This window comes from Mus caroli, chromosome 16 (genome assembly GCF_900094665.2).
Source record: "Mus caroli chromosome 16, CAROLI_EIJ_v1.1, whole genome shotgun sequence".
NCBI lineage: Eukaryota > Metazoa > Chordata > Mammalia > Rodentia > Muridae > Mus > Mus caroli.
The window spans coordinates 43235096-43254293 of NC_034585.1; the positions used below are offsets into that span (position 1 = coordinate 43235096).

At 41.4% G+C, this 19198-nt stretch overlaps 1 protein-coding gene across 1 annotated transcript in view; it reads right to left on the reverse strand.

The window, feature by feature from the left end:
* The window catches only part of Cd96 (CD96 molecule), an 84632-nt gene that overhangs the window by 37386 nt on the left and 28048 nt on the right, over positions 1 to 19198 (reverse strand). The window contains exons 5-7 of the mRNA XM_021184939.2: positions 19042 to 19097; positions 2469 to 2559; positions 160 to 345 (exon numbers count right to left, since the gene is read on the reverse strand). Coding sequence (XP_021040598.1) covers positions 160 to 345; positions 2469 to 2559; positions 19042 to 19097 — 333 coding nt within the window. The remainder of the gene's footprint in view (positions 1 to 159; positions 346 to 2468; positions 2560 to 19041; positions 19098 to 19198) is intronic.

A 19198-nucleotide genomic window follows, 5' to 3' on the forward strand; every position in this document is an offset into this window, starting at 1 on the left:
TAATAATTTGAAATTTAGTAATTTGGGGTTATATGGAGAGCTTTCTGGTGGTGTACTGGTGTGGAAACACAAAAATCCTATCCTTTCCAAATTAGTCATGTTTTGAGTTGGTGGCTTTCTTGGCTAACCCTTATTGACTTTATTCAACAGGCAACTCACCGAAGGAAACCGTGATGGGTTGTGATGAAGTATTCCACATTTTATTTCTGGGGCCTGGAGACAGAGCCATACACCAAGCTGTCATGTTGTTTGATTGGGATGGTCCACTATGCATCCTTGTTAAAACTGACTTCAGTTCCCGAAATCCACTACTGCAATGCTTCTCTTCATTTGTAATGTATATTCCTGCAAAGGACAAACGAAACATGATTAGTCACTGACATTTTCTGCATCAGCCAGACAATGATGCCAAGACACTGAAAAATAAAATTAGCTTTTACTTTGTTTTAGGATGAGGACCTCCCTTTGTTGCCCACACTTGCCTTTAACTCATGGCTTAAACCATCCTGCCACCCCATCCTAGTAGAGAGCCCACAGACTTACGCTGCAAGACACAACTAATTTAGAGTAATGCAGACTTTCAAGCAGTTAGCCTTTTGCTTCTGGGAAACTAGGCCCACTTCCAACAAAGCTGGAATTAACCTGAGCCAATTGTTCCAGCTCGTAAGTGGCATTGATCCATAATCAGGCTGTAATACACATTGATTCGTAATCAGGCTGCAATATACATTCATTATATGCTTTTCTTATGACTATGGATCCAAGGGCTTGGGGGAAAATTGTTCCAACTCATTAGTGTCATTTAGTAATGGTGAGATTGGTGATTTGTACTTGAATCGGTTTGACCTCTTGGAGGGCGCTATTGTAGATTCTGGTCATATAGTAAGAATATACCAAATATATATCAATACAATGTAAAAGCTCACATCCTGGATATGAGCGTCCCACTTTCTTGCTGGTCTGTGTATATTGGCTTCCTAAGTTGAGAAAGCATGTGTGGGTGTGGTCCTTGTAGAGTGAATGCCCAGTAGGTTGTATGGATTGGCTCTCCTCCTCCTCTCCCAAAGGTAATGGATGATGTGTATTCTAACTCTAGTACCAGATCATATTCTTTTTCTGAAATAAGCTGTATATTGATAAGCAATTTCAGTGTTGGTCCCATGAGCCTTCTCTAGTATCTTATAGCAATAACGGTTAGGATAACTTCCAAATTGCATGCATTGTAGCAATAAATTACTATAAAAATTATCTGTCCCCACAGGACAGATCATTCTGAACCCTCACAGAATCTTTACAGTAAAGCAGTAAAGCTCTTTTTTTTTTTTTTTTTTTTTGAGACTGGGTCAGGTTTATCCCTCCCTGACCTCAAACTCATCATGTAGTCTAGCATGACCTTGAGTTCTCGATTCCCCCCACCACACACACACCCCTGTCCCTTACCTCCCAAATGCTAGAATTGTAGGCCTATGCCAACATGCCTGGCTCACGTGGAAGGCTTTTGCTGTTAATTTCGAAGTAACTATTTGGAAAACTATTAGCTAAATGCAGTTGTTGTATGCTGGTGGAATTCGGATCACACCATAGGGCCTCTTATTGGAGAAAGTAATAGGCATATTGTCTCTGGGTGCTTTCTTTATACAGTGTTTTCTTAACAGGAAAACACACTCACCATAATCTTTAACACATAATTTCAGGAGTGTGTTGTGTTATCATTGGAGTAAACTGCTTTTACAGTAAACTCTTTAACCAGGAAGTAATTCATCAAGGGGATCAATAAAATCATCCAGCAGCAGAAGCTGTTAATTTTAGAAATTAAAAATGAATAATTGAGCAAGAGCTTTGTGACTCAGTTGTTCATTGTGTTAAAAGAATGAGTCAGCAGAAAACCTGTTGTTCAGGCACTGATGCCTGATACTATGTTGCCATGGTTAGCACCTATGAGAAATACTATGTAAAACTGTCTCAGGGACTTAATCCTTTCCAGTAAACTACCTCCCTTATATCCATCTCTACTGCCACACCCTTTGGTGCTACCCCAGATATTTGCAAGAAACTGGAAATTATTATCACTTGATTGCAGTGGTGCCAAGAAAATTGAAGATGATGTATTAAAACAATAAAGAAACAGCAGAGCAAATAGAGATGCTACAAAGGCAGAGGTATTATTAGTAATGATATGTTTATTTGAATGGTTCTGTCCTCACACAGGATATTTGCTTTTACTGACACAAAATAAATAGTGTGTGTTGTCCGAAGAAATCAACTTTTATTTTGAAAAACCTCTTTTATTCTGAAAATGTTGCCTTCTACCCACTTGGAGGAACAAGATGGTGTATCGGAAAGTGACGCCTAGTAGGTAAGATGTTTTTCTTGGAACAATTGCTTTCAAATGCCAAGGTCAGCCTGGGAACTGAGGCTTTCTAACCCTTAGTAATGCCAACCCCATTCCTGTGGCCTTGTTGCCTTACCTTCTTCATTGCCTTGAAGAAATCTTCCATCTATAAACCAGGTGATGTCTGCCTTGGGGAACACATTCTTCAGTAGGCAGGTAAATCCTATCTACAATAGATAGAGAAGTGATCATTTGCAAATTCAGAAGAAGTCCATGCTCACTATGTCTCCAGTTACAGAAGACAAATTAGCTAGAAATGATTTTGTTTACCTTTACCTGAGCACAGGACACACAAGGGCTTTATAAGCCTTAGCAAATTCTTTTTGGCTAGAATCCTAGGTCAATTTAGAAATGTAAGGCTACTCTAATGTTAGATGAAGTTTATGGGTTCTGAGAAAAAATAGAACTGGTACTAAGTTAGTACTAAATGGGAACCAAGGCATAGAAGCAAGGGGCTACAGCAGGCACCGAGCAGAGAGGAATGTTGCCAGACTAAGAGTAAAAGGGGAGTGAGCCATTATTTTCATTTCTAAAATAGTATAAAATACCATCTGTAGTAATGGTCATATAAACGAGTTTCAGTCAATATATCATTTTGGAGTTTAAAGATCTTCATAATCCTTTTTGCTTTTCATCTTGATTCTCTAAGGGCAGAGCATTCATGCTTCCCATTTATAGGTAACAAATAGCAAAAATCAACGTATCATGTAGATAAAGGAATATAATTAATTAATGGTCTTTCAGCCCAACAGATTTCTTGGTAAAACACTTTGGTTTGAAATAAGCAACACATGGAAAGATGTGTAGCATAGTGGTTTGTCAGAGAATGCTTCCCATAGTCATATATTTGAGTGTTTGGTTCCCAGTTGGTGGATTGGTGGACTATTTAAGAAGGATTGGGGCTTCATGTGGTCTATGAATTATATCTTGGGTATTTGGAGCTTTGGGGCTAATATCCACTTATTAGAGAGTCTATACTATGTATGTTCTTTTGTGATTGGGTCACCTCACTCAGGATGATATTTTCTAGTTCCCTCCATTTGCCTAAGAATTTCATGAATTCATTGTTTTCAATAGCTGAGTAATATTTCACTGTGTAAATGTACCACATTTTCTGTATCCATTCCTCTGTTGAAGGACATCTGGGTTCTTTCCAGCTTCTGGATATTATAAATAAGGCTGTTATGAACATAGTGGAGTGTGTTCTTATCACATGTTGGGGCATCTTCTGGGTATATGCCCAGGAGTGGTTTAGCTGAGTCCTCAGGTAGTACTATGTCCAATTTTCTGAGGAATCGCCAAACTGATTTCCAGAGTGGTTGTACCAGCTTTCAATTCCATCAGCAACGGAGGAGTGTTCCTCTTTCTCCAAATCCTCACCAGGTATTTGCTGTCACCTAAGAGGCCCTGACATAGCCTTGCAAATACAGAGACGGATGCTTGCAGCCAACCATTGGACTGAGTGTGAGGTCCCCAATAGAGTAGATAAAGAAAGGACTGAAGGAGTTGAAGGGGTGTGCAACCCTATAGGAAGAACAACAATATCAACCAACCAGACCTCCCAGAGTTCCCAGGAACTAAGCTATCAACCAAGGAGTACAGATGGTTCCAGCTGCATATGTAGCAGAGGATGGCCTTGTCATGCATCAATGGGAGGAGAGGTCCTTGGTTCTATGAAGGCTCGAAAGATGCTCTAGTGTAGGGGAATGGAGGATGGGGAGGTGGGAGTGGGTGGGTGGGTGGGTGGGTGGAGGAACACCCTCATAGAAGCAGGGGGAGTGAGGATGTGATAGGGTGTTTCCAGGAGGGAAGGAAACTGGAAAAGGGGATAACATTTGAAATGTAAATAAAGAAAATAAATGTAAATTTAAAAAAGAAAAAGGAGGATTGGGGGCGTGGCCTTGTTGGATGAGGTGTATCACTGGGTGTGTGCTTTGAGGTTTCAAAAGCCCACAGCAGGCTCAGACTTGTTCTCTCTGCTACAGCCTGTGGATAAGATTTAATCTCTCAGCTACTGCTCCAGGGGCGTGTCTGATTGCCTTCTGCTATGCTCCCCACCAGGGTGGTCATTTGCTCACCCTCTGAAACTGTAAACAACTCCCCTGCTTTCTTTTATAAGTTTCCTTGGTCATGGTATCTCTTCACAGCCAAAAAAAGGTAATTAAGACAGGTATTATGCTATTAAAGCAGAGAAATAGATGCAAGATTGGTTAGATCTCATTTTCAACACCTTTCATTCTTTGGAACATTCAGATTTAACTGATTTTGTCTTATGCTCTATAAAATTATAACCCCATTTCTAATTATCTATTTTCTTAGTACCAATGTGTGAATTTTGCATATGCCTGGTCCTGTTCTTTGTACCTAAATGTTTCCCACAATTGTCGAATGAATCTGATAATAGTTGACTAGTAAAGAACTGAACTATCTGAAGCACTGGTGTGCCCATCTACAAACAAATTACTCTCAAATAAGTCAAACATTTTAATCTGTGAATCCAAACTCAAGGGTACCAGGAAACGCCTTTCTGGTAGAACTCTTTTCATGTGCAGTGTCCTGACCCTCAGTATATTACAGTTAACTAGGAAAAAAAAAAAGACCTCCAAAGGTTATACTATTGTATTTAGGCTAGTAGGGGGTCATATATTGTAGCTCTCAGTATTTCTGCTTTTGTTTTTCAGACAATGTGGATACATACATATGACTGGGTTGCAGAATTGAGGAAATGATGGGCTGGGGACATAGCTGCATGGTAGAGTGCTTACATAGTATGCACAGTACTCTTGGTTTGACCTCCAGCATTCTGTAAGTTCTACTTTTCTCTCCATCGCTAAGAAACAGTTCTGCTGAGACCATTGAGTTCCTGAAGAAGTTTGTGTCAACTCCCAGAAGTAGTTGAATCTATTGACACTTGAAATGATTCAGATTTTAAGTATTTGTTGTTTTTTTTTCCCCTGTGATAAAACACTGAGTAAAACCCAGCTTTGTGGAGGAATAGGTTTAAATCATCTTACAGGTTGCAGTCCATCTTAAAGAGTAGTCAGGGCAGGGGATCAAGGCAGGAACTATCCCCAGACAATATTTGATTAAAAACTATGGGTCTTAGTCTAAAATTCCTCTCATTTCTAAAACTGAAATGTAAAAGGGCATAAGAATTCAGTTTTAGGTGAAGTGCTTCAGGGAATATCAAGCACAAATGGTCTTGCTGGTGAAATGGTGTCCTCTTCATGAAAGACCTTGTAAAATAACTGGTTAATGCTTATCTCTGTTTAGCTTACAAATAAATGAGACTCAGGCTATAGTTTCATTATTTGGCTTTAGTAATTACTGGGGGTGGGTAATATACTTTGTAATGGCTGTATTTCCCTTTTCTTTATTTGGCTTTAGTAATTACTGGGGGTGGGTAATATACTTTGTAATGGCTGTATTTCCCTAACTGTGAACCCAACATACTGGCTGTTTGAATCTTTCTGGGTTATTTCTCCTTCAATAGTCTGGGGTGGGGAGACATGGGCATGTGTTCCTGGTCCATCATGTCTAACGGACACATCCTGTTCTTCCCATTTTCTCCTCCTCTGTGCTACCCCCTCTCTCTTTGTTCTTCTCCTTCTTGCAACCTTCTGCCTGTAACCTCTAGCCTAATAACTCAAGTTCTGCATTTCTCCATTCTCCCCAATAATTGGCTATAATCACCATTATTTAAACAATAAATAGTTTTAGATTAGGGAGCAACATTTACATAGTATCACTTGGTGTGTGTGAGGATCTGTCCATTGGGAGCAACTTGATCTCAGGGACTAATAATTAGAATTTGAATGCATAGTACCAGACCAACTCCCAGCAAGACCTGGCTTAAATGAACAAGAAGAGAAGTTCTAATTAAATCAGAGAGAAAAATGGAGTAAATACCTATAGTAGTATCATGCACACAAAGATTATTTTTGTGGAGAGGAAAGGTATGGACCTAGATTGTATGGGTATGTCTGTTAGAAAGTGGTAAGCAGTCCAAACCTGGAGAGCTAAGTTGTGCTCTTTAGCCAAAAGAAACAAATACAAATTGGAAATGTGGTCCTGGAAACTGGGAAATTCTGGTAGATGACTATACATATGATTGCTCATTTTGTAGTTGAGCATACAGTTCAAAGGAATCTGGCCCCACCTCCTCCATGTTGTGTTTAACTGCATCTCTGTGATCTATTATGAGAAAACACCTCTAGGCAGCTCTTATTAATCATCCAAGGAGTGTTTGTCTAAAAGAGCACAAAACAGCACTGAGCCAAAATCTCCTCAATTTATCTCCTCACCTTCAAGACTGATGATTTTAAGACTTTCAAGATCTACAAGAGCATGATGGCCTCACAACTGTATGCAAAACTCATAGAATGCTAACAACCCCTAGGTTTTGTAATATCTGCTGGATAGAGGAACTGCTGCAGAGATGCCAGGAAGACATCAGTTATTTCCTAAGCTGCCTTCTTCCTACAGATGGGGAAAAAAGCATGGTCTTTCGGTATGCCGCCCACCACCATCATCGTTTGGCTTTGCTGGCTTACCAAATAAATCTTCTTCCTTGCTCCATGACTAATGTCTTTTTTGAGAGGTGGATGGACAGACTAAGTAACCATTCATGCACAGATGAAATACTGAAATGATGAACATCTTGTTCACCATCTATGAATATATCCCTAATTACTATATCTGTATTGTGATGGCAGCTTTACCAGTGGACTTTTTTTGTTGTTGTTTTATAGAATAATTTAAAAAACATTAAGGTTTTTAATCAAGAAAAACAGCACTGATCACTGGCCTAACTCTATTTTTGTCCCTCTGTGTATTTCTGCATCTAATTTTCCCCTTGTGTTACTGTCTCCTGCAACAGACAAGTTACCTTGGGTCCCAGTAGATAGAACTATTAATGAGCATCTTTTTGACAAGGAACTAAGCATCAGGGAGCCTTTCAGGACAGAGCAGTCCCTAATGGGGATGGCTATCAAGATAGTAGGTGCACCCTGTGAGAAGACTCAGCATCTCATGGGAACCAACTTATTCCTTTTACATATCAACAGGGGCAGGATATTTCCAGATCTCCTTGCAAGACCTGGAGCTGATTACTTATCAGCCATAGCACACTAGCTGCATTATTCATGCCTCACCTTCTGACCCAGTTCTCTCTCTGATGAAACTGAGAGCAGGTGGGGATTGGCTCAGTGTGGCTCTGTTGATTTCACCATCTACCTTTTCCCTATACCCTTCTATTTAACTGATGCACTGGGATAGGCTCTGTGCTTAGTCTGTTGGGATGCTTGGGGTTGGTTCCTGATTGCCCTAAAACTCCAGTATCAGAAAGGGATTATTTAAAAAAAAAGTTCCCCAAATTTTAAAGATAATTCTTAATGTCATTTGGAATCATTGTTCTATCCATCTCTCTGGGTTGGAAATGTGATTTTCATCATTCACCTATTTGCACTGTGACATTTCTCTCTTCTCTCTTACACTGTAATCTATTTCCCCCTGTGGAAACTGTCATTAAAAACATTTCCTCCTGCTAGAGAAAGCACCCAAGGAGCTGAAGGGGTCTGTAACCCTATAAGAAGAACAACAATATGAACTAAGCAGTAACCCCTGAGCTTGTGTCTCTAGCTGCATATGTAGCAGAAGATGGCCTAATCGGCCATCATTGGGAGGAGAGGCCCTTGGTCTTGCAAAGATTATATGCCCCAATACAGGGGAATACCAGGGCCAGGTAGGGGACAGGTTGGAGAGCAGGGTGGGGGGAGGGTATAAAGGACTTTTGGGATAGCATTTGAATTATAAATGAAGAAAATATCTAATAAAAATTGTTTAAAAAAAACCATTTCCTCCTGATAGGTTTTGCTTCCCCTGTTTAAATACAAAGATGAGTCCATATTTTCCATAAGTGATGATTATCTATCTGAGAATACAAGCCTTAAGCATTTCAGCTTCCCCAACTCTAATTGCAGATCTCAGTGAGAGCATTCCAAAATCCATGTCTCAGTATGCCAGCATTCTTTGAATTTTCAGTTATCTTTCACTAAATATCCTGTTTTCCAAAAAGTTTGGTGACTTTTCTGCTGACTGCATTCATAGCAGCCATATATTTTAGCTAAATATAAAAACGTTATGATCTTAGAATTGGGAAAATACATGAAGTCACAGGGTTTATTGTATTACGGGGAGGTTATATTCCACTCTCCCCTCTTTGTCTTACATTGTTTTTGGTTGGAGAGGCTCAACAATCCAGAAGACAAATAAGGTGCCTAAAGGCACTCCATCTTCTGCTTTGCTGAATAGCCAGTTCTCAGACATCTTTTTTTACTGGTGGTGGAGGAGGTAGACATTAGAATTTTATTTGAGTTCGAGTGTTCCAGAAAACTACACAAGCAGAGGCGTAGCCATTCCACACAGAGCCCTCCTGGAAGTGGAAGGGAACTAAATCCAAGAGTCCACCTTCTGGGATCAGGCCTAAGCTCCTCACTAATCAAGTTGTGCATGAGTGTGCTCACAGAGCACCAGAGAAATTAGAAACAAGTTCAGAGCCTTTCCTGCCTACGAGTGCCTGCTGTGGCTGGGGGTGGGGGGGTGAAGTGGAAACTTAAGGGTCCTTTGGAAAGTCAGATGTGTTGGATGGTGTTTTGCTGGGGCAAATGTGAAGGAACACTTTGCTAAAGTGAACACGGTGAAAGCTAAGGCAGACTTGCAAAGGAACGTTTCACTGAAGCAGACAGAGATAGAGAATGTTCTGCTAAACCAAGCACGTGAAAGGAAACATGATGAAGGATTCTTCACTAATGAATGACACACATATATTGGTCTGCCTTACATTGCGTAATTGAGCTCCATTTGTTGGGACTCCACAGAGAGAAACTGCACCAAAATACTTCTGGTAGTGTGCTGCAGCTTCTTGCAGCTTCCACAGACTCGGGCTGATTGGCAGAGTGATGTCAGCTGAGACTGTCTCATGTGTAGTTTTGCTAAGACTCACATGCTGAAGACACATGGTGTTTGGAGGGAGTATAAAAAAAATTCAATGGAGTGCAAGGACCTAGCTTGGCTTGCCTGTAGAACTAGCTGGGCAATGCTTGTTGGTCTCATGTCTTCACTAATCACGGCTTCTTCGGGAGACCCACAACTGAGAACTGTGCCTGACATTTCTGTTGGTTTGAATCCTTCCTCCCTAGCTATTCCTGCTTGTTAAATGCCATCTGCTGCTATTCTGGCACAATTGAATTAAACTGCTGATATATCCATGAAGTGTTTGGAAATGGATCCAGCTGCCGTGGCTGACCAATGAAATGAACTGCTGATTTTCTGACAATGCAGATGGGATTTGCTCCAAAAATCCATTTCTAAACAGGTCCACTTCCCCTATATCCTTTATTTTCTACAACCTCTCTGGTGAGTAGTGGGCTACAAGGGAGGTTAAAGCATTTAACAACCATCATTAGAACTAGGATTTGAAAATATTAAAGTTACAGGAGGGGGGTTGGGGGCTGTTGAGGGTTTCAAGCTGGATGAATACATTTCTCATTCATTTATGAAAAGACCCAATAAGGAGAGAGAAATCAGATGGATTTTTAGGATGCAGTGTAATCTTCTGTTTATTTTTCTGGATTTGAAATGGGACAAATAAAGAAACCACCTGTTGTAAAGGTGCTTGGTGAAAGTCTGGGTGTCTGTTGGCTTTGCAGACCATTGTGCCAGAAAGGAGAAGTTTAGCAAGCTGGGGGCAGAAGACAAACAGGCAAGCCCAGTCTGAGGACTTGCCCAATTCCTTCTCCTCCTAGCCTGCCAGATACTCCCGATAAAGACAGCTAAGTTTGCTGTTGAGATTTATTAGAAGTCTCATAAATAATAGAATAATAAATTTATTAGAATTTATTAGCAGTCTCAGAGCGACTGCTCTAGGGTCAAACACACTAGGAACAATCTCACTTATATATCAAGGCCTTTGGCTTCTAGACTGCATACTGCAGCAACACTTAAAAAGCAGGGGTCTCCTTCCATCAGCATGTCTGTGTGCCTCTCACCTGTGAGGCCCTACCTCTGAGCATCCTGGACACTGTCAGCATGGAGCCTGTTCCTCCTGCCTCTAAAATACAACCAGCTGTCAAGTGGCACAGGAACAGGAGGCAGCTGAGAGGGGAAACCAAGGGAAAAACCTAAACTGAATGTTTGAATATTTAAAAGTGCTTGTAATGGGTGTCTAAGAACACTGGGTTCAGTCAAGAGAGTTGTATTTGTTGGGCAGGGAACAGGACCATCTTTGTTACTGGAAATCTGTTTGTTGAAGGGGAGACCAGCTTGTATTTGGGGAAGAGAAATAATGAGTAAGTTGGCTATTTTGCTAGGACCCAACTCACTCCAGTATTCCAGTAAAGCAGAAAATTGAAAACTTCACATCGGCAGGTGTAGGTGGCTTTAGACCATTGTTATGAATTCCCAGTACCTTCCCAACCGTCCATCAACCTTATTGTTCAACTAAAACATTTGCACACTCTAACAGCAGCAGTGGAAGACGAGACACGAGGAGGCCAGGAGAGAATGAAGAAAAGGTTAGAATCAGGATTCTGCCAAAAGGAGCTTCAAAGATGAAGGAGGAGGTCAGTAGATTCAATGCCCCAGCATGGCCCCTGCTGTCACTTGGGCGTCATCCCAAACAATCTGTTACCTGCCACTTATGTGTCAGGCAGGTGATTCATGGCCTGAGGGATCACCACGGTCACCACTGCCCAGTCAGCATATCTGAAAAAGCACTAGCAGAGAGGAGTTGGATTAAGGTGTCCATACTACCATAGGGCAGCACCACAACCATGTCTCTGGCACCCCACAAATATGGAAGGTGACTGCGGCAAGCTCCTAGAGCAGCTGGATGCCCTGGCTTTATGGGCCAGCCAGAGGGAACAGGAAGTGTGAAGGATGGAGAGGGCCATAGAATGGATGGAGGGAGAAGATTGGGAGAGGAAAGGAGCAAGCACTGGAGGAGGGGGGAAGAACCATCCTGGAGATGAAGTAGGAGAGCTGAGAAGGAGGTATGCCTGCAGCCAGAAAAGGACCTGCCTGCAGCAACACATCCTGTCCATTCTGTCTAAACTCTGCTTGTGAACAGGCATTCTGAAAACACTGGATTTCCTCATGTTAGCTCCTGCTCAACTATGAAGCAAAGTACTCTATGGGGTGCTTCAAGAAAACGAGCCATCACTTGAGTTAGTCTTTGCAGGTATGAGGAGACCAAATACCTATCTACAGGCTTCCCAGGGTTTGCTGATCAACAAAAGGCTCCAATTGGAGACTTCAAAAGTCTCCACTGAGACATTCGGGTTACTTTGTTGCAGGTGTCCGAGTTGTTTCAAGTCAGAATGCTGGGTCAGCAGACCTTGGTTTCAGTGGAGTGGAAGATTCCAATGGAATGTGCATACCTAAGCTGCTCACCCCCAGAGAAGCAGAGAGTCTGCTGCAGGACAGAGGCATTTGCTTCCGGTCTGTTGGTGATCCAAGACAGGATACAGAGGTTTTTCTGTGTGAGCCAGTGATGAGAAGACTAAGCCTTCCACCTGAGCTCTCTGGATCTTTGCAGTGAATCTCTTCTGGTCTTAAGACTGTTTTATTCTCACATTAAAGGTGTTTTAGCTGTACAACTTTTCTGCATCTTGTGAGTTTTTCAGCACTCTAAAACTAATTGATGTATAATTAGGACAGAGAAAATAAAAATACTTCTGTACTGTGATGGCCCCTGTGCTGCCTGTATTTTTATGTTAATTCTGCTCTCCCAGGAGCGACTGTCTGGAGTGAGTCACATACTCAGGTTACTTCTTGTGAACTTCCCCAATAAATAAAGGGACCAGACCAATAACTGGGTGAGTAGGCGGGACTTCTGAGTTGGGCAGAGGAAGAGAGGGAGCAGGAGAGAGTTAGAGGCTTTCTGAATGGGGATATCGAGAAAGGGCAAGATGTAGCTGCTAGTGTTTCCCGGTATCATGGCAGATCCACCAGTATTCGCCTCCAGAGGAATTAGATTTAATATGGTTTACAAGATTAGGATTCTAGTTGTTGCTCCAGCGACTGAGATACCATTGTTTCTGAATTAAGCTTGTGTGGTGTTTTCCTTCTCTGGGAGCGGCAAAGTGTGGGTTTACCTGATGTGCACCACAAAGACAGTGGGGGTATTGAAGCTTGGGGCTGGTATGGTAGCCACACACTGGTGGGAACTTAGCGAGCTGGGTGGAGAGATTTTGGAGTTCTGAGTCAGAGAACCTGCTGAGATGAGAACACCCAGTTGGTGCCCAGTGTACTATGGGAACTTGCCGGTTCTTTTTTAATATTTCCCCAAACACTTCTCAGTTCACTGGGCTTAAATATTAAGAATAAAACATGTACATTGGCAATATGGGTCAGACAGTAAAAGGCACCTGTTGGACAAGCCTGGTGACCTGAGTGCTGTCGCGATAACTCACTGAGGAAGGGGTGATCAGTGCCTGGAAGTTATCTTGTGATCTCCACATGTATACCATGGCACATGTGTGCCTGTACTCACACATATATAAAACACACAGACACACACAATTAGTAATTGAAATAAAAATTAAAGAATATAAACATTATAATTTGCACAAAAAAATTTAAAACTTTAATCTAATTCCACATTAAGGTGTGCCTTAGATAGGGTCTTATTGCTGTAAAGAGACACCATGACCAAGGCAAGTCTTATAAAGGCCAGCATTTAATTGGGGCTGGTTTACATGTTCAGAGGTTAAGTGCAGTATCATCAAGACCAGAAGCATGGCAGCATCTAGGCAGGCATGGTGCTGGAGGAACTGAGAATTCAAAGCCTTGACCAAAGGCAGACAGGAGAAGACTGGCAAAGCCCACTGCCGTAGTGATTCACTTCATTCAACAAGGCTACATCTATTCCAACAAGGAGATACACTCCCTGTGGGCTAAGCATTCACACACATAAGTCTGTGGGGGCATACCTACTCAAACCACTACAAGGTGTAAGAGACAAAGAATTAGTGAGTTAGAGTTATGTGAAACCCAGAAAAATAAAGAAGGGAGGCAGTGTAAGGAGAGGTGAAAACTATAAAGGAAATGTGCAAGAGAGAGAAGAGAAGTGGCACTTTAAGAAAGTTTGATAATGAATAAAGAAAGAGACCATGATCACCTGGGTGACTGAACAAAAGGGAACATTTTTGTAGATCCCCAGGTACAATTTTAATGCATTGCCTTTGTTTCATGCCCAGAGACCAGATATTTATTTGAGAAGTACGTTTTAGATTTTCCTTGCACCTCGAAAATACTAGTTGCATGGCAAGCCATGGTTCTCTGATATTTGATTAAAAGGCTCATCTTCAAATGCTCAGAGATGCTTTGAGAGAAAAAAAGAAGTGAAAAATACTCTAATAGTTCATATGGAGTGAAAGTTTCCTGCATTGCTGAGGATACATCTAAAATATTAACTTAGGGGAAGAATAACATCATCCTGGAAGGGACTGTGGCCTCTGTGCTGGGGCTGCCTGCTAGGAGATGTTATTGAGCTGACTCCTCAAGTGCCTCTCTGTACCTTCCTTCCTTTGGATGAGTTGATTAACCCTCATTTTCACCTTGACAGGCTTTAGAATCTTACTGGAAAGATACTTTGGCTGTACCTCCAAGGGTATTTCCAAAAAGGTTTAACTGAAGAGGTAAGACATGTCCCGAATATGAATGACAACATCTGGACTAAGGTCCGCACTGAATAACAAGGAAAGGGAGCTGGGCTAACATCTGTAGCCCCGGCACTCTGGAGGCAGAAGCAGAGGGATGTGGGGCTTAAGATCATTCCTGGCGACACAGTGGGGTTGAAGCCAGCTTGTGTTGTTTGAGACACAAGAGAGAGAGGGAGAGGGACAAGTTGAACACCAGCATTCATCTTTCTCACTGTGGATACAGTGTAGCCAGTGACTTCACACTCATGCCGCCATGGTTTTCTGAGAAAATGACCGTATCCCCCTGTTAAGGGGCAGCATCTACTCCTCTACACTGCCTCTGCCAAGTCTTTTGTTGGACAAGAGGAGGGCAAGACAGTGTCCCCTAATCCCACTGATAATAGATGCTCTAACATTAGCCTTCCTGAGTGAGAGTGATGGAGGTATTGCTTTTAAAACAGTGGTCCTTAACCTCTCTCACAGGAGTCACTGAAAACCATTGGAAAACACACAGTCCTTTACATTTTGATTCATAACTGTAGCAAAGTTACAGTTTTGCCAACTTGCCATGCAGCTAGTGTTTTTGCAGTACAATTACAGTTGAAATAGCAGCAAAAAAATACACTTGGGGGTCACCACAACATGAGGAACGGTACTAAAGGGTCACAGCTTTAGGAAGGTTGAGAACCTGGCTCACTCTTACTGACTTCTCAGTCAGTCATGATAGAGAGATGGCTTTCTCCAGTCACTGTCTGTGGAATAAACAGAAGTCTGAACATACCAGGCTTGTGGAAACTCAGGCTACATGGCAGCCCTATAATATAATAATTTGGTTTTCCCTTGAAGGATTGAAATTTTTCTGCCCATGTGTTTTCCCAAGGTTAAGGCAACTTTCAGGGCTGTGTTTATCTGTCTGGGCTGAAGCCTTAGGTATTTGGCAGTGCAGATGGATGACGATGGCTACTGGAAGTCATGTGCCCAGACACTTGGAGCCAGAGCCATTTTCTGTCACAAGAAGAGGTTGTCACACCCAATCTCTTAAAAACCAATAAATGAACAAATCACATGCATGAGACTTAAGAACGTTGAAGAAGGTATAAGGGTTAAAGCTTTACAAGATTCAAATTAAATAAACACAAGTAATTAAATTCTGCAAAAGCCACCCCAGTTCCACAAATGTCAGACCCTAACTGCCATATTCATTTTATTTTACGGTTATGGTCTGTTTCCCATGGCTTTCAATAATGTAGATTCTCTTCCACTCTAGATAAAATAAACTTAAGAACTGTGCTTGTTTCCTCTGTTTTGTGTCTGATCATTTGCTTTACACATAATTTTTCTAGATTTTTTTTAATTAAAATAATAAAATAATGTAATGATAAGGGCAGGATCCATGGAGGTCACCAGGTTAAAGCAAAAACCACAAGTCTAAAGGAAACACTGTGGTTTTTGAAAGTTCCAATTCGGGGGATTCCATATGTCTCTTGCCTAGCTGCATTAGCAGGTAGGAACTGTGGGGACTGTTTGGCCTGGCATCTTTTAGATTAATGAAAAAATATGCTACATGGAGGGACCCTAAAATTTAGGGTAAATCTACCTCTCTCAGCTGCAGGAGCAAATCTGGATGCTCTGTGGTAACCTGATGAAGTCATATCCTCAGGAACACACATCATCATCACATGCTGAGGTAGCCTATTTTCTATGGACCTCACTAGTATATCCAAGTCTGAAAGGCATGATTGTTAGAATAATGCTGGGCCTTGTTTGTTTTACAGAAAAGTTACACTAGTCGCAAATATTGTAGATTTTGATAATAACTGTAAATGTTGATTTTATTTCCTCAGATAAAGGCATGCGATATGCCCAAGCTATATGAATACTTGGCTTGGCCTAAGCCCAGTACATTTCTCTGTTCTAAGTATCCCTAGGCCTAGGCCTGGAACCTTCTAGCCTCCATACAACCTAATCTTCCAAGTTGACTGATTCAATCCATCTTCTCTTGGCTGTTCACTGAATTGTTCTGCCTGACCTCATACTAACTTTGGCAATATGTCCTAATCTTTTGGTTTCTTCTCATTCTCTGGTATGTTCTGTCTTCACCTATCTATGTCTAGCTTGTTCTCTCTGCAATCTGTTTCTGCAAAACTGTCCCAATAAAAACGCCACACACACACACACACACACACACACACACACACACACCTCCCTGCCCTGCTCTTTAGTAGCCTCTCCTTCCTGTACTGTTCTCATGTGAGTTGGGCATATCCTACGTCTGACTCAGTCTGTCAAATCTTTCTATAATTCATCACTTTGTCTGCCTCTCAATTAGACATCACTTTCAAACATGGCTGCTTCCTTCTGCAAACTAACAACCTTCATTGTTAGAGATTAAAGGTGTGCACTGAGGGAGTTTCTATATCACAGCCAGATCACATAGACTTAGAAGGTATTTAGATGTTCTTCCTTGGCAGAGCATCCATATTGCTGGATTAAAATTCCTCTACAAATAACACTGTATCACAGCTCATAACAGACTGAGTTCCCAGCAAAATCTTACACTGAGGACTATTAAGCATGGGTCTTTAGTACATGGATTCTAACTTAATTCCTTCCTGGGGAATTAGGGGATAGGAAATTACTATGAGTCCTTGTGTGTGCCAGGTGCTTTTTAAACCATTTGACCATTCTACCACCCTTATGAGACTGAAGTCAGCCAGTGCCCCCTTTCACAGATGAGGAAGACAAGGAAGTAAGGTTTTAGTTTCTCAAGGTATTAGATGGAGAATTCAAACCCAGTTCCAGCAGATTCTACCATGTCCTAGTTTTCCATTTCTGTATCTAAGTTTGCACCCTAGAATTGATCACAGAGTAGATGCAGGAAGGCACAAGCAGAAGAAGGGATTGGTGAACCAGGGTGAGATTCATAAGTGATTAGGGAAAATATACCTGAGATATCTACTGTGGGCCATGGACTCCAGAACTGTATATAACTTTAATTTTCCTAATGATCTTATCAAATATTTACTATCCTAATGTTTTGGAGGCTCTCAGTGGTTAACTATTTGCTGTGGATATATAACCAGTAACAGTTGGATTGTACTTCAGTATGCATGTTATCGGATCAAGGCACCACTTCTTCTCATTGTCCCATCCTCCCTGGATGTATGCTTAAATGCATTCCAGCTCAGCCTCTTGTTAGTTACTCAGCCAAACATTCTGGGCTTCAGGCTTTAATTTCCCATCTATAAAATAACAGATGCTCTATTTTGGAGCCTGGCTGAAAGCAAAACAAGAGCATATTAAAATGCTTGGAATAGTGAGTTTTTAAAGATATAGCACCAAAACTCTATTAGAGTAAGGGTTTAGTAATATTTGGCAAGATTTTCAAGCATCTCAAGACCTGCCATGGTTACATGAAGCTGGAGAGAGATGAATATTCACTGATTTCTCAGGGAATCATGCCTGCCCCCTTCTTTCCCCAGCCAGCTTGCATGGATACTGAAGGGGAAATTTTACAACTTGTGAAATGCAAGGCGGAGCATTCCTTTTTAAATTTTCAGCTGGGATTCTTGGACCTGATTTTATTGTTTCATATCTGATCTGATGTCATCTTACTCAGAATCACTGGCTCCAAGCATCTGCAAGAGGTTCTAAGAAGAAGCAAAAACATCTATTGATATCTGTATTGTTGGGTTGTTTTATTGAAGCCACTAAAATGAGTGAAGCCCATTGGTAAACTTAGGACTTAATTGGAACAGAACTTAAATGATTAAATCTGTCCTTATTATGTTAAACATTGTAATACCAATTAATAGACACAGATACTTGGATAATATATGTTATGGTCATTCAGAATCAACACACAGAATTTGAGTTATGGTTTATACGCAGCTATGGAACTATATGACTGATATCCAGAAGATCAAAAATCATAATATTCCCAGGGTGAAAAGCAGGTAAAATATATTTTTTTCATACCACATAACAGAAAATACATGAGAATGTTTATTTTACTTTGGGTTTTGAAAAGCTTTGGTGAAGTCACAAGACAGCAAATTAAAACAGGTAATAGTATTGTAGGTCATGGTGGTACATGCCTTTAATCCCAGCACTTGGGATTCAGAGGCAGTTTGAGGTTTACAAAACAAGTTCCAGAATAGCACAAGCTACATAAAGAAAATGTGTATTAAAAAACCTAACCAAACCAAACAAAACAAAACAACACCCCCCAGAATAGCATTGCTAACAGCAGCAATATTTATTGACCATATTGTCGCATGCCACACACTCCTTTAAGAATTACTCAGACATTGATTTCATTATTGACCACAACAAGCAGATATTATTATTTGGTATGTCATATAAATGGAGAACTCACTACAGAGAAATGAAGTAATGTGTTCAGATGCAGTGACTAGAGGCCGAGAGCTACTCTGAAGGGGCGAACTCAGAGCATCCTGCTCTGCTTCTCCTTTTCTCCCGCCCTTCCTCTCATTGCCAGGGAAATAGGCAGGTTTGGGAGGAGGACGGGAGGGCCCCATTCCTCTTCTCAAGGCAATGGGAAGGAGAACTGGAGAGAACAACAAATTAAATGTCAACTTCCACCAGGACTCACACTGTTTTTTGTCCCACTTTCCCTCAGTTTTTAATCTCAGAGACGTTTAAACAATTGAACCCCCTCCCTACACACACACACACACACACACACACACACACACACCAGGAAAGTTAAGACCTAAGTCCTCAGCCCATGCCTTCTGAGAGCAGTAAGTCAAAGCCAGGATTTCTCTGCAGTTTCCAGTCACTTCAGCTTGCCTTCACAGCAGCAGTTAGGTGGCTAAGGGCCAAGGAATAAGGTCTTTTGAGGGAATGTTCCTGGCAGCCAGGCAATCTGACACAGCTTGGCATGTAATAGTATGGGTATTCAAAGAATTCACAGTGACTCACCTCTCCTAAGACATCCATGGTGCTGTTTTCCACAGTCAAGAGGATTTCTGGTTTAGCTTAAAAGCAAATAAAGCACAGTTAGTGTCGCTGAAGTCTATACTATTTGTGTGTGTGTGTGTGTCTGTGTGTGTGTGTGTATCTGTGTGTGTGTGTGTGT